The 14,567-nt window shown below is 43.6% G+C and overlaps 1 protein-coding gene across 1 annotated transcript in view; it reads left to right on the top strand.

Moving 5' to 3' along the window:
• The window catches only part of TLL2 (tolloid like 2), a 127,425-nt gene that overhangs the window by 71,003 nt on the left and 41,855 nt on the right, over positions 1-14,567 (top strand). Inside the window, exons 4-7 of the mRNA XM_086680518.1 lie at positions 347-502; positions 3,261-3,378; positions 7,694-7,872; positions 8,864-8,969. Of these exons, the coding sequence (XP_086536644.1) occupies positions 347-502; positions 3,261-3,378; positions 7,694-7,872; positions 8,864-8,969 (559 nt within the window). The remainder of the gene's footprint in view (positions 1-346; positions 503-3,260; positions 3,379-7,693; positions 7,873-8,863; positions 8,970-14,567) is intronic.

Genomic DNA, 14,567 nt, shown 5'->3' with positions numbered 1-14,567 from the left:
CCCCTGTAGAACACAGGTTCTTCACACCCCCCTTTTTTTTTTTTTTTTTTTTTTATTTTTGGGACAGAGAGAGACAGAGCATGAACGGGGGAGGGGCAGAGAGAGAGGGAGACACAGAATCAGAAACAGGCTCCAGGCTCCGAGCCATCAGCCCAGAGCCTGACGCGGGGCTCGAACTCACGGACCGCGAGATCGTGACCTGGCTGAAGTCGGACGCCCAACCGACTGCGCCACCCAGGCGCCCCATCACACCCCCCTTTTTATGGATTCATGAATAATACAGTCTTAACCATAATGTACAGAAGGAATTCAAGGCAAAGTAAATGGCAGCATGCCTCTCTTGCAGATGGCCAGGAAAATGCTATGCTTCTGCAGAGCCCCGGAACCTCGAATGCCAGAGCTGAGACCTTTTCTCCGCGTGTCCGAAGAGCCACAACCTCGAGGGCAGAGAGGATATGGCCTGGAGGGGTCATCCCCTACGTCATCGGAGGGAACTTCACTGGTCAGTGGTCCCAGATGAGGCCTCCTTTGAGGCTGGGTGCTGTCTCCCTAGCTTGACGGTGTCCTCCCAGGAAGAGTCCAGGTGGAATGGAGCAGATGCTGGGACCATAGCAGTCCTACCTGCTAATGCTCCATTGTGCACTAAGCCTGGGGAAGCTGCACTCTCTGGTAGGGCTGTGTCTTCAAAGGTGATCACCTAGTCCCCAAGGCTTCGTGCAGGGCATGACATAGGGCCCTGGTCTTGAAATATAGGCAGAGGTTGCATAATGGGTATGTGAGCAAAGCCCTCCAGACAGAAGGAAGCTGTGAGCGGCTGCACAGGAAGGCTTACCTGTGTTCTGCCTGGATGAGAAGTCGGGACCACCCCCCACCCCTGCAGCACTCCACACGGTAACCAGAGTGGCCAACCCTGGCTGGGCTGTGGCACCTGCCAACAGTACACCCTGGGGCAAGTTACTTAACCCCTCCATGCCTCAGTCCCCTCTTATGCAAATGGGGATGATAATATTTTCTAATCCATAGGGTTGTTTTGAGAATTAAATGAGTTAATTTAGATAAAGCACTTAGAATAGTGCCTGGCACATAGTAATATTTGCTATTGGTATCATTATCTTTAAAATATGTATGTCAGCCAGTGGCTTCCCATCACTACAAATGAAGCTGAAACTCTTGACCATGGCCTCCAAGGCCCTCCTCCAGGCAGCCCTTGCCCCCTGTCCCACCCGGTGTCCTACCCTGTTCCTCCTCTCTTCTCCCCAGTTCCTGTGTGCTGGCCTCACAGGCACCTTTCCTTTCTGGAACATGCCCATTTCATGGCTGTCCTAGCACACCTGCACTTGCCCTGTTTGCCTAGAACATTCTTTCCCCAGACCTTCTCATGGTTTCTTCTTATCACCAGCACCTCAAATCAGATGGCATGTCCCCCCAAAAGCCTTCTTTGCCTCCCTGATACCCCCAACACTCCCACGAGCCACTCACTCTCAGCACCCCACTTTCTAGTCTTTGTAGTACTTCCCACTACCTGAAATGCTTTGACTTTTATTTTGTTTGCCTGTTTTTTGTCTCTGCCCAATCGTTGTGGGAGCAGGGATCTTTTTTTTTTTTTTTTTTTTTTGTCTTGCTTTCATTCCTATATCTGCAACACCTAGAACAGAACAGTAGTAGACATTCAACAGTTATGCCCATAGCAGGCCTGTGGCCAGTATTAGTCAAATGCCTGAGTGGAAAGCCACACGGAGCTGCCTCTTCCAGGCTCTCAATTCTGCCAGCACCTACAAGTCAGCCTCCTTTCTGCGGTTCTGTGGCTTCTGGGGGAGGCTGTTGATGAGGCAGCTGTCCCAGAGCCACTGAAAACCACTGATGGGTAAAGGCACTGTGAAGACGTGGATGACAGGGACCTGGGAGCTGGCGGAGAGCACGGAGTGCCTCCGGGCCACCCCTCCTCTCTCCTGGCAGCGTCACTCATGAGACAGTAACCCAGGATGCTTGCCTGATACTTAAGTAGGTGCTGGTGATAAAAAGGCCAAGACTTCACCTCCAGGAGCTCCCAGTCCTACTGGGAGAAAAGGAGCGTGTCTAATGGATTTGAATGTTGGAATTTTGACCAGCTACTCACCTTTGGTCTCTGGTGCTTACCTGTGTTCTTTCAGAGCTGGTGTGCTTTTCTGACCAAAGATGTATATAACCTTCATCAAAATCAGCTAATTTTATAGAGAGAATTTTCTTTATGTGGTGGTTTTTGTTATTCTGTAATTAGTGGGATTGCTATTTTGGTGAGTGAGCTATATAAACAATTTGAACTAAAAGTGTCAAGATGTAAAAAAAAAAAAAATGGACAGCTAGGTGACTCTTTATTCTATATGTGTGCTTTTGGGGACAACAATTTGACCCCCACCCCCATGTCTTCCAGGCTATGACGGGAGCCTCCCCAGTGCTTTGTTTGTTTGCTTTTGGCAACAAGGTCACTCTAGAACTCAGAACCCACCCCTAATCATCATTTGTACTCCCCAAACCACTATTTTTTTCTAGATCCTTCTCATTATTTCTAGCAAAATCAAAATAGTCTTCTTTATCTCAGGCTGATAGATTTTTTAAAAAGAATACTTACCGACTGCAAGTAACTATCAGCCACAGTTTACAGCTACTTTGTTGTTGCTCCCAGACAATTTACTTATTGTTCTACTTTTCAACACATTTCCGTTCAAGGAACTATGAGGACATGTTCAGAGAAAGTACGAAATCCATCTGTTTTCAAAGGCTTTGTAGAAAATGAGGCGCAAGGATCCACCAGAAGACAGTGCACGCCCATGCAAAAGTAGCATGAATGTACATGAAAATAAACTTTTTAGAGCATATGGACATACACTCCTATAGATATAAAATAAAAAGAGGCTGCAGAATGCAGTACTGGTGAGCTCCTTCAAAAGCCTAAAATTTCCAAATTGAATAACCCGAGTAAGATTTTTCTAAAGCTTAATTAAGTACTTTCCCTTCACAGGACAAGTTGGGGAGCTTGGGATATTCTGACCATCTATTTTTACTCTCTTTTCCAATCCACAAGCCCTTACTGAGTTCTGGTGATTCAGGAAAGTTATATCCTTAGCAAGGGCAATCCTTATTCCTAGTGCGTTTCTATCTTGGGTCACCCCAACAAGTTCTTTTGATCATTGGAATGAGTGTTATAAGTCAGCACGCCTTACAGCATCGAAGGAAGGCACGGACCTATCAGTGAAGTGATGAGCTTTGCCCTGTCATTTCAGGAAGCCAGAGAGCCATTTTTAAGCAGGCTATGAGACACTGGGAGAAGCACACCTGTGTGACCTTCATAGAAAGGACTGATGAAGAGAGCTTTATTGTGTTCAGTTACAGAACGTGCGGGTAAGTAAGTGAAAGCAAGGCCGTCTCAGAGGAATCAGAGGCAGACAGATGGCTTGTGAGTCTTGAGTTTTCTCTGTACAACCAAATCGTTCCAAGGAGCTGTAATAAGTAGCAATCTAGGGTTTGTCAGAAATTCCCCTTGCCATCAATGAACTCACAATCTGGTGACAAAGTAGGTGGGTCACGAAGAAGACTCTAGGAAGACAAGGGGTCTGGATCTCCTGTCATGGGAGCAATCGAAGGAATTGGGAATGTTTTGTATGGAGCAGTGGTTCTGAACCAATTTGAGGTCAGCAGTCCTACTGAGAACCTGATGAAGCTATGGGCTTCCTCATGACAGATATGCATTTATGCAAAACTCTGTGGGTAATTTTATGGGCTCCGTGGGCTTACAGACTTCCTCCAGAAAACAACACACAATAAGATGCCTGGATTTTGATTAAACTTATCTGTTATGCCAATAAATGTAAGTGTGATATACTCTCTCACTGGAAGAAAAAGTTCCCCGTTCTGGTTCAAATACTTAAACCCAACTACATGGCGTATGCATGAAATGACTACTGGAAAAATGACCCAGAAAGGTTTACATGTAAAAGGAAAGAAGGCATACAGGCAAATGCTAACAAAAAGAACGTTGGGATCATAATTTTAGTTATAGACAAGGCCTTTTTTGTTTCATTCCTGTTTTGTTTTGTTTTTAAAGTCAGAAAGTGTTTAAAAAAAAAAGGTGAGGCACTTTATAATGAGAAAGAGTACAAGCTACAGTGAGAATATAACTGTCATAAATCTTTATGCACCAAATAGCATAGCATTAAGAGTCATAAAGCAAGCCCCAGGGAATTCAAGGGGAAATTGACAGAAACACCAGCAGCAGGCGACTTTATTTCATTTCTGTCAACTCAAGTAGATCAATGTCAAGTTGACCAAAAAATAAGTAGAGATCTGTTGAGGATTGGAAAAATGTAATTAAGAGTTGATCCTATGGGTCTATCAGATTCGGCAATCTGATAACACATCTTTTCTTTGTAAGTGCATGTTGAACATTTATAGACATTGTCCATCTATTAAGCATTAAGAACACCTCAATGAGTTCTCAAAGGCAGAAACAGCGTTAAAATAGGCTCTGATTACAAAGCAATGAAACTAGACATAATAACAAAAAGTAGAATGAACACGCCTGCATTACCTAGTAAATGAAAAGCTCTATTTTTTGTTTACAACTCTTAGATCATAAAGAATTCAGGATTGATATTATAAGATGTCGAGATAATAAAAGCCCTGCAATTCTAAATTAAAGAGCTATGGCTAAACCTCTGTGTGTGTGTGTGTGTGTGTGTGCGCGCGCGTGTGTGTGTGTGTATCCCAAGAGCCCACATTGAATTAAACTGATAATTCTAGAAGCATTTCTGTTAGAATCAGGAACAAGGCAAAGGTGTTCATGATCACCATAATTATTCTACATATTTTGGGAAATACTAGCTAATATAGTTAAATAAGAGAGGGAAATACATATGACAAGTATTGGCAGGAACAAGGCAATGTTTGCATTGTTTGAAGTTAATATGACCGTGTCTAAAAACCCAGAAAAGCAATTGAGAAACTACTAGAAACAAAAGGAGACCCTATTAAGGTGACTCAATACAAAAGTAGTAAACAAAAAATTACTTTTCCTTATAATGAAACAATCTGATACACTTCTGTAATAGGAAAAATATCACTTTAATAGAGACATAATAAATAATATCTCTAAGAATAAACCTAATAAAAATGCAAGAATGCTCCAGACCTGTAAGAAGAAAATGCTAAAACTCTAAGGACACTTAAAAAAAAAGTAAAAATGGAAATGCATACCACTTCCTGGTATGGGAATATTCAACATTGTAAAGATGCAGAACTCCCTAAAATAACCTATAAAAGCATGCCATTTGGATTCAGATATCTACATTTATGTATATGTGGGCATATGTGTATATATATTTCAACAACTTAAATAAATGGCACTAGAGTTTATCTGGAGGAACAACCATGTAGAAATAACCAACAGAGAAGGAGAGAGACAGAGACAGAGAGAGGGAGAGAGAGACTGAGGCAGAGAGAGGGATATATATATATATATATAGAGAGAGAGAGAGAGAGAGAGAGAATAAGAAGAAAGAGAAAAATAGAGGGATATATAGAGAGAGGCGTAGAGAGAGAGAGAAAGGACACAGGGACAGGGGGATGGAGGTATGGAGGGGATTATGGGGAGTGGTCTGATGGTCTGTTCAAACATCTAGGATGTAAAATACAAATGAAGTTAGTAATAATTAAAACCATTTGGAACAGAACAAAAGAGTTTAAAGTGCATATGCCTATACATGAATTTAGGTAGCATCTTAAATGAGTGAGAGCTGGATTAGTCATTTGGGATATTTTAATACTGAGATAGACAGCTTGTTGTGAAAAAAATAAAGCTGGATTCCTACCTCACTTCTTACATCAAAATGATTCTAGCCGGATCAAATATAGTAAACATTTTTAAAAGGAAAAATAAAGAAATGAAAAGAGATTTAAAAATTATTTTGAAAATTTTATTATTTTATTATGAGAGAAGCAAGAATGGATTTTATTGACGATCCTGGCAGGTAGATGGCCTTTCCCAGCAGGATGTAGGAAAGTGAAGACATTCCATACATTGAAATTTAAAAATTATATGTGGTGTAGACAAAACCAAGACAATACATAAACAAAAAAGCAAACTGAGAAACAAAGTGAGAAAAATATCTGCAATACATTTGACAATCAAAAGACTTGTTTCCTTAATTCACAAAGGGTCCTTATATATCATTTGTAAAAAGATGGACAGCCCAAAAGAAGATGGGGAAAAGAGGTGATCACATAGCTCACAAGAAAAAAAATACAAATGTCATAGAAAACATGGAAAACTATCCAATCTCGATACACTGAAATACCATTTTTCACCTATCCAACTGACAAAAAGAATCTGGTAAAGCCAGTGTTGGCCAGGTTGCATGGAAATAGGGCTTTTAAATATATCATTAGTGGGCATATAAGTAGACCCAACATTTGGGGATTGCAATTTGATAGTATCTATCAAATCTCAAATGTATGAACCCGTTTATCTCTCAATCCCAATGCTACAAACAGGAGTCCAACCATTTATTTGTCTTGCTTGTTGTTATTTGTTTGTTTTGTCTTCCTCTCCCATAAGGCTTTAACTAATAAAAATTGGAATCAGCCCAAATGTACATTAATAGGAGTCAGATTAAGGAAAATTTAGTACTTTGTTGCTTTGAAAAGAATGAAGGAAGTCTGTATGCATTGTTATAAAAAGATCTCTACATTAAGGAGGAAAAAAGGTAAAAATTAAGGATGATGTACATAGTGCATTTTATAATAAAAAGTATACGTGTCTAATTTTCCTGAAGGATATCCAAGAAACTGTTAACAATGGTTATCTTTGGATGAAGAGATTAGAGATGGGGGTGAGAGGCTTAATACTTGACTCTTTTGAACACATACTTCTAAAAAATGTTTATTTACTTTTTAGAGAGACAGAGCACACAAGCAGGGTAGGGGCAGAGAGAAAGGGAGAGACAGAATCCCAAGCAGGCTCCTCACTGTCAGCCTAGAGACCAATGTGGGGCTCGAACCCACGAACCATGAGATCATGACCTTTGCCTAAATCAAGTCAGACACTTAACTGACTGAGCCACCCGGGCGCCCCAGAACACATATTTCTTTTAATGTTTGATAGACGTTAGCTGGGTGATAGAGGTGGTGGGGTTGTGGGCCATGTTTATTTCTTTTCTTATACCTTTCTATATTAGGAATAATATATAATAATATGTTAGGAATAAATGTTACTTGAAAAAGCAATTTTGCCCAGAAGGGGAGTCATTTCTTAGGCTTCTCTGATAAGGGTACCATGCTTTACAGAAACTCAGCTGACTCCTTTCCTCGTCATCAGAGATGATTCAGGAGAGACTTGGGGGTGCAGGGTTGGGGAGGGTATGGTCTTTATTCCAGGAAGAGAAGCCTTATCTTCTTTGGGTTCTCAAGTGGATCCGTGACCACCAAAAAGGAGAACAATTTTTGGAGGGAATTTCTGTATTGGGAGGTAACTTGGACAATGAACGTGCTTTCAGCTCTGAATATCTGTTTCTTTTAGATTAGCGTGTGTGTGCGCGTGCGTGCATGTGTGTGCGTGCACACACACACGTGCACGCACACACACAATCACACACATGGGGAAGGGCATTAGACTCTTCCTATTCTCTGAGCGGCTGACCTGGGTATTTCTGCCACTGTCCAGCTGTTGTTCCTATGTTGGGCGTCGAGGAGGAGGCCCTCAGGCCATATCCATTGGGAAAAACTGTGACAAGTTTGGCATCGTGGCACATGAGTTGGGCCATGTGGTTGGGTTCTGGCATGAACACACTCGGCCCGACAGAGACCAGCATGTCACCATCATCAGAGAGAACATCCAGCCAGGTAAGGAGCCAGTACCGAGTCTGGAAGCCACTGGCCAGGAAGGTGGCATCCCCTGGGTCAGGCAGGGTTAAAGGAGAGGGGTTTCAGGGACCCGACGAATGCTCATTTGTTAAGTAAGGAGGCAGCAGCCCTACTGTGCAGACATTTGTTGCTAGCACTGCCACTGTTATTTGTGGCCCTTCCTGGGAGGTCATCTGCCATAGCTTGTAGGTTACAGCAGAAACGAAATGACTTTTCATGTTGTAAAAGGACAATGAAATCCAACTCCATTTCCTAAAAGGGACAGAATGGACCAGAGTAACTGTTGCAGGATCAAGGCTGAGAAGCCAAAAAAAAAAAAAGAGTTCTCCTGGTTGCTTTTATAAGAGTCACTTTTGCTGACTTCAGCAACACATCCTTTTGAAACTGAAATACAATTAGGACACAAATACATGTAAAAGTAGTATTTTGGCCTGGAAATGTTCTGCCCCAAGGCGTGTCTAGACTAAAAACAAAACAAAACAAAACAAAAAAAAAAACAAAGAAAACACCCCACTTCTTATATTAAATAATTTTATATAGAAGTCTATGTTGAACATGAAAGTAGCTGGTTGAATAATATGTTTGCCTTAAAATGCTTTCAAGGTCTGAATTGTGAACTATTTGGGATTGAACTTAACTCTTTGATTTTTCTTTTGTTCTTCAGTAGCAAGATCAGAGATTTTTTTTTCTAAGTTTTTGAACGATCAGATTAATAATCGAACCTGCCTACAAACTTAGTATAAGAGTTTCCAGGGGCACTTGGGGAGGGGTTGGGTGGTGGGTTGGAAGAACAGGGCTGTTTGAAGTTTCAAATTTCCAGTCTGTTAAAAACAATGAGAACGACCACAACCCTGTTATTTGGGCTAACAGAGCTCTCAGAAGTTGCTATGGGCCCTCCTTCTCCCCCCTCTGCCTCCTTTCAGGTACCTGCCTTGGTTTTCAAAGGCCTTAACAGAGTGTTGTGTCACAGGTCAGGAGTATAATTTCTTAAAAATGGAAGCTGGGGAAGTGAGCTCTCTGGGAGAAACGTACGACTTTGACAGCATCATGCACTACGCCCGGAACACCTTCTCAAGGTCGGAATCTATGCTTATGCCTCATCTGTGTTTTACTGTGCCTGCCGCAGGCTCGGGTCGGATTCCTGGAGGTCTGCAGAGAGTGGGTCTCTGCATGCTCTTAGCACAGTTGGCCTGTCTGTCCTTGAAATACAGTGGCCTCTGGGCTGCAGTGAAATATAATCTAATCAGGTTCCCGCTAATAAGATTGAATCCCATTGTGAAGCTGGTGTTCCATCATGCCCTAATGTCACAAGCAGCAAACTGGAAAGGGGAAATTATCTAGAGGTTGGCCGGGATAATAACTTAGGGGCTCTGTGTAAAATTTCCAGTGGGTGGGCGAGTCTTCCAAAGCACGTCCTTGATGTAAGCCTGGTGGTGCTAACCAGTTCCCTTAAAGAGGTGTGGTTTATTGAAAGCTAGACCATATGAGAGCTGGGGGAGTTGTAAATCGTGGATTCATTTTAGAGGTGAAGAAAATGAGGCTCCAGCCAGCTCGAGGGCACACAGGTAGCTGGGGTCAGAGTGAGAACAAAGGTCCAGGTTTCCTGCCTGCTGGTCACACTTGATGGGAGCTGGTGTACCCAAGTATAGCTGGGGCCAGTGATTTACAGCCGGCATTGGTAGGATCTGTTTTGATGAGTTATTGCTGTGCTGGACTGGGTGTGAAGTATTTCCAATATTTCCCTTGCTTCTAGACCATATGCGTGTTGTGTATATAGAAGTGTCCCCCAACTAATCCCAGTTTTGTGGGTGTTTCCACTCTTGAGTTAGAGGAGATACAAGGCATATGTTCTCTCACTTGCCACTTTTTTCTCAGTTTCGTCTTAAAACCAGCTTGTTTGCTTTCTATTTATCTATTTAATTACTCAAAAACAAAAGGTTCGATTGGGTTTCCAGCACGTACACAGGACAAGAAGCAAGTAAATGAGGAAACTTGAGGATGGGGGAGGGGAAAATAAGGGTAGATAGCTGCATGGAAGCTTGGAATCAATTGCCTGTTCAGAATATATGCCAGAAGGTCATGCACACTTTGGTCAGACTGGCAGCAAATCCTGCCCTGTGCTTCTTAGCAGTTATTGCAAGGAAGGAAACAATCCATTTCATGAGTTGCCATGTCCATAAAGATCAAAAGAAACCATTCCTTCAGGAGACACACAGCTCTTGGGAGTGTACCCAGGGCTCATTGGCTCTTGGGTAAGCCTGCTGAAAGCATGCTGTTGATGAGGTCATGGAATTGTGGGAAAGAGTATCCAAACCTCAGCATCCCATGTTCCCAGTTGTAGCGGGAAGGTGGTGCTGTCCCTCTGGCCACACAGCTGATTTAGTTATGGTCACCATCCTGCACCCAGGGGGAATCTCTCCAGAGCTCTAATAGGTGGAGTTTTGTCAACGTCAGCATCTTTGAACAACTGGCATGGGAGTGACTGACCCTGTTTTCATTACTCTTCTCCTGGCTCCTTGGCAGAGGATATGAGGTGCACCATGTAATGAAGAGAGCACTGGACTGAGAGTCAAAGACTGGGTTCCAGGCCTCGTGCTCTCATGCACCGTGCTATTGAGGGAGGTATAGACAGTAGTTAGGGATAGCTTTGTGCTGGGTCAACTATCCACGTCCTTGGGCATCGGTTTCCTCATAGGAGGGTTGGACTAAATGTTCTTTGAGCCCCTTCCAGCTCAAACATTTCCTGTTGTAATTTCTTAATCAGCGCAGGTGGGCAAGGCACTGACAGATGTTTGCATTCATTGCCATGTGGACATTTGAGGCTTCCTCTTCCATGTTGAGAAAGGAGACTTCGAAGGACCTACTCTGGGGGTTTGTTGGGGGAGTCGAAGAGACAATGGGTGGGCATGATGACAGCCCACCATGAAAGGTCAGAGCAGGGATGCTTGGGTGTGGGGGCTGTGCTGCCTTGAGGGTTTGGGAAATGGTGTAGGAAAATCTGGGCCACATTACATCAGCCCCAGAGATGGCAGGCTGCTGAGTAGAGACAAAGTATTGATTTTGTAGAGAATCACTGTCAAGTTGGCCCAAGTGAGAAGGTTGTACTTTGGGTCTTGTTTCCATAGCTGTCATGACTCTTCATATTGCTTTATAAGTTGTCTATTAATTATTCTTATAAATTAATCGAATCCTATGTACCTGTTACATCCCCCTCTGGCTCACTAGACTGAGATCTTTGAGGGCATCCTCTTCTCTCGTCTCCAGCACCTACCACGGAGCCTAGCACAGAGTAGATATTCAATAAATATTTCTTAAATGAAAAAATTAATGGGTGGATCAAAGGAGACAGGGAGATCTGAAATGCTGGACTCGGTGAGGGAAGAAATTTCCATTATCGTCATTGCATTTCTGTCCACATATCCACAAATGTGGTGGTCACTTCATAAGGAGAATCTACAGGCGTCTCCTGTTCAGGGGGGGTTGGGGATGAATTACTTCCAATGGGCTATAGGAACTGCACTGTCTCATTGGTGCCTGCCATGTGCCAGTTATTAGGAAAAGCTCTGAAACCAAAGACCAAGGCAAGAATGCAGTGTCTTCTGGGACCAGCATTTCTTTTCTTGTTTTTCTTTTAAGAAAAATCTTTTTTTTTTCCTGTGATCTCTAGCTCATAATGCCATCCCTGTCACCCCTCAAAGAGATAACCATTAACAACACTGTTGTCATTGTGGAGCAGTTTATCAGCACTGACCAGGAGAAGCCCATGGACCAAACCCATGAAATGATAGTTCCCCACCAAGAGTACCCAGAAGCCCTCAGAGGGAGATTGGCGAGGGGCAGCACATGGGTGTGATGGGCGGCTAGGTAGAAGCACAGCAGCTCCCATGAAGGCTTGGAAGGGAGGCAGACTTCTCCTTCTGCTACCATGATGTCATCTATTGCCTCAGAAGAGTCTACCCCCAAATGTCACGGTTTATAACAGCAACTTATTTTTTGTGACATTGTGGGTCACTCTGGCTCATTCTTCTCTGGTTTTGCCTGGGATCATTTCCACAGCAGTAGTCATTTGACAAAGTGACTGGGCTGAGAAGTCCAGGATGGCCAGTGCCATGTCTGGCCATTGTGCTGCCTGTGCACTGGGGCCCCCCCGGTTTTCCTCCCTGTGGCCTTTCAACTTCTGGCAGGCTGGACAGGGCTCCTCACTGCACTGGAACTCAGAGCTCCTAAAAGACAAGCTGGGAGGCCACAAGACTCTTAAGACCCAGGCTCTAGAACTTGCAGGACATCACTTCTGTCACATTTCAATGGTCGGAGCAAGGTACAAGGTGAAGGCTATGTACATTAGGAGGTGCCTCCCATTATTTTAACAAGCTACCACAGCTATCTTCTCACCCCTGCCCCAGGGTTCACAACGATGTTGGCAAAGCTATTTTGTAGCAAGTGGATACCTTCATTGTCTTTTCTGCCAACTTTCTGCATGGATTTTCAGGAAACTACTTTGTTCAGTGGGACATTTAACAGTGGCATCCTTACTAATGGTCTTTCCTGGCCCACTTTTCGTCAAGTTTCCCAGTCCTTAAATCCACATCATTACTCCTGGCCACATATCCCCTGGAGCCAGCCTGTGCATCGTCTTTGAGTTTGAAAAAGAGCAGGAAATGACTTATAGAACATTTGCTCATCTGGAGGCAACTACTCTTCCAGCTGATGGGAAACCCAATCTTTGTGTATCTTTACAATTGATCTGACTCCTTCCAACTTTATTTTCTGGTTTATTGCAGTCCCTCCCTCTCCCCCTTGGTTGGACCTCGGCTGTGGAGAGTGATGTGTTTGGAGGTTTCGTTGGGCAAGGGTCTAGGAGCTGGGGAGAGAGATCTGTGGTACAGGGGCATCTTTGGAGAGCTCAGAGCTGACAGCTTTATTCCCTAAAGCATCTGCCAAACCCTTTCTTAGTTTAGCAGAGTGTCAGGGCTAAGAGTTGTCCTACATAAAAGAGGGATGTCACTGCAGCGGTTCATGCGGGGGATGCCTCTTGTAGTAAATATTTTCCAGAGCCTTCCGTCTTGCTGGCAGCTCAGGGACATGTCAAGGAGGGCGTCCCAGCCCCAAAGAGCTATCTGAGTGTGGGCTGATGTTGTTCCTGCTGTTTCAGTTTTTGAAGTCTCTCACATTCCTAACTCTATCATTTATCTAGCACACATTAAAGCCTATTGTTCCTTGGGCAGTGAGAACACTGGCTGGAAGGAGGAGGATGCCGGGAGATGGGCTTCTGGCCTGCCTGGGTTCCAGGGCTGGCTCTCCATTACTAGCTCTGTACTCTGGGAGAATCACTTAAGCTCTGCAGGCTTTTTCTCACCGGTGGGGAGGAGACCCTAATAATTGCACTGGCCTAGGGTGTTACAAGGACTAAACGAGATGGTGCATGTAAAGTGCTCAGGCCTGGTCCTGGCACATAAGAAGGTCCTGTGAACGCTCAGTGGGAGCACACGTTCTCCACACTGTAAGAGTCACTTATATGCTGTGGTCTTCAGCAAGATTGGTTGGCCTGGGTTGCTAAGAGATGGTGGTGAGCTTTGCATTTTGTGCAGGAAAATTTCTTTCCTTCAGGGGAATCAAGAAAAAAATTACAAATGGACCCATTTTATTATAGGGCAGAAGTGCCCTCTTTTAGATCTAGTAGGTGATTGGATTTAGAATTTTATGTAGAGTCATTACTTGTAGTTTAAAACTTGGCAAAGTCAGTGAGGGAAAATGAGGATTCCCCTAAAGTTTCTCTAGAAGGCTCTGGACCCAGAGATAAGGCAATGGGAAATCAAGAAAGACAGGCCAGGTGGTTAAAGGTTGGGGATGGGGATACTTAAAAGGAAATCGGCAGATGATCTAGGCTCTTGCTTGCTTATGTTGGAAAGAAAGTGGGTTTGAAGTCTGATTTAGAAAACATATATGCAAAACCAGAAAGATAATAAGACATGCCACCAGCAAGATATAAGAATAATATATATTTTCCAAAGTAGTGCAGAATTGAGGGGAAAGGAAATGTTTTAGAGAGAAAGTGAGAGGGAAGAGAAGGGACAGTGCAGCTAATAACTAGGTAACATGCATTGTCGCATTTCCCTTGGGTGTAAATTACTTTGCAAAATTTTTTGAAGACACTGCCCTACCTTGGTTACATAATTTAATTCAAAAATTATTTCTTGACCTGTTGTGCTCCAGTCCCTAAGGGCATAAAGATGAAAGTCTCAGTCTCTCTGCTTGAGGAACTTACTATTTAGCAGAGATGACAAATATCTTCACCCTTCAAAAAAGACAATACAGTATGATAAGAAGAGACTAGACAAATAAGGCCAAGAGGTAGCCCAGAGGAGGGAATGAATAACTCAGGATAAGGAGGGATAAAAAGGGCTCGAGAAGACTTTTAAGAGGGAAAGCCATCTGATGGGGTTTTGGTGAATGAACAGGAGTTTGCTAGTGGACAAGAAGATGGGCAGTGGGCAGCCTCCACAGAGGACAGCCTGCGTAAGGGCATGTTTGGGGCTATCAGAGATTCGGTGTTGCTTAAGCTACCAAGTGGGGTGGAGGTATCAGGAGAAGTGCCTGAAGAGGAAGGCAGAGGCCAGTGAGCCAAGGGCCTGGGGATCCAGGTGGTGATCAGACATCAGTGGAGGCTTCTAAGT

Source organism: Puma concolor, chromosome D2 (genome assembly GCF_028749965.1).
Source record: "Puma concolor isolate L17-30 chromosome D2, mPumCon1.1.hap2, whole genome shotgun sequence".
NCBI lineage: Eukaryota > Metazoa > Chordata > Mammalia > Carnivora > Felidae > Puma > Puma concolor.
This window is presented reverse-complemented; position numbering and strand designations above follow the sequence as displayed.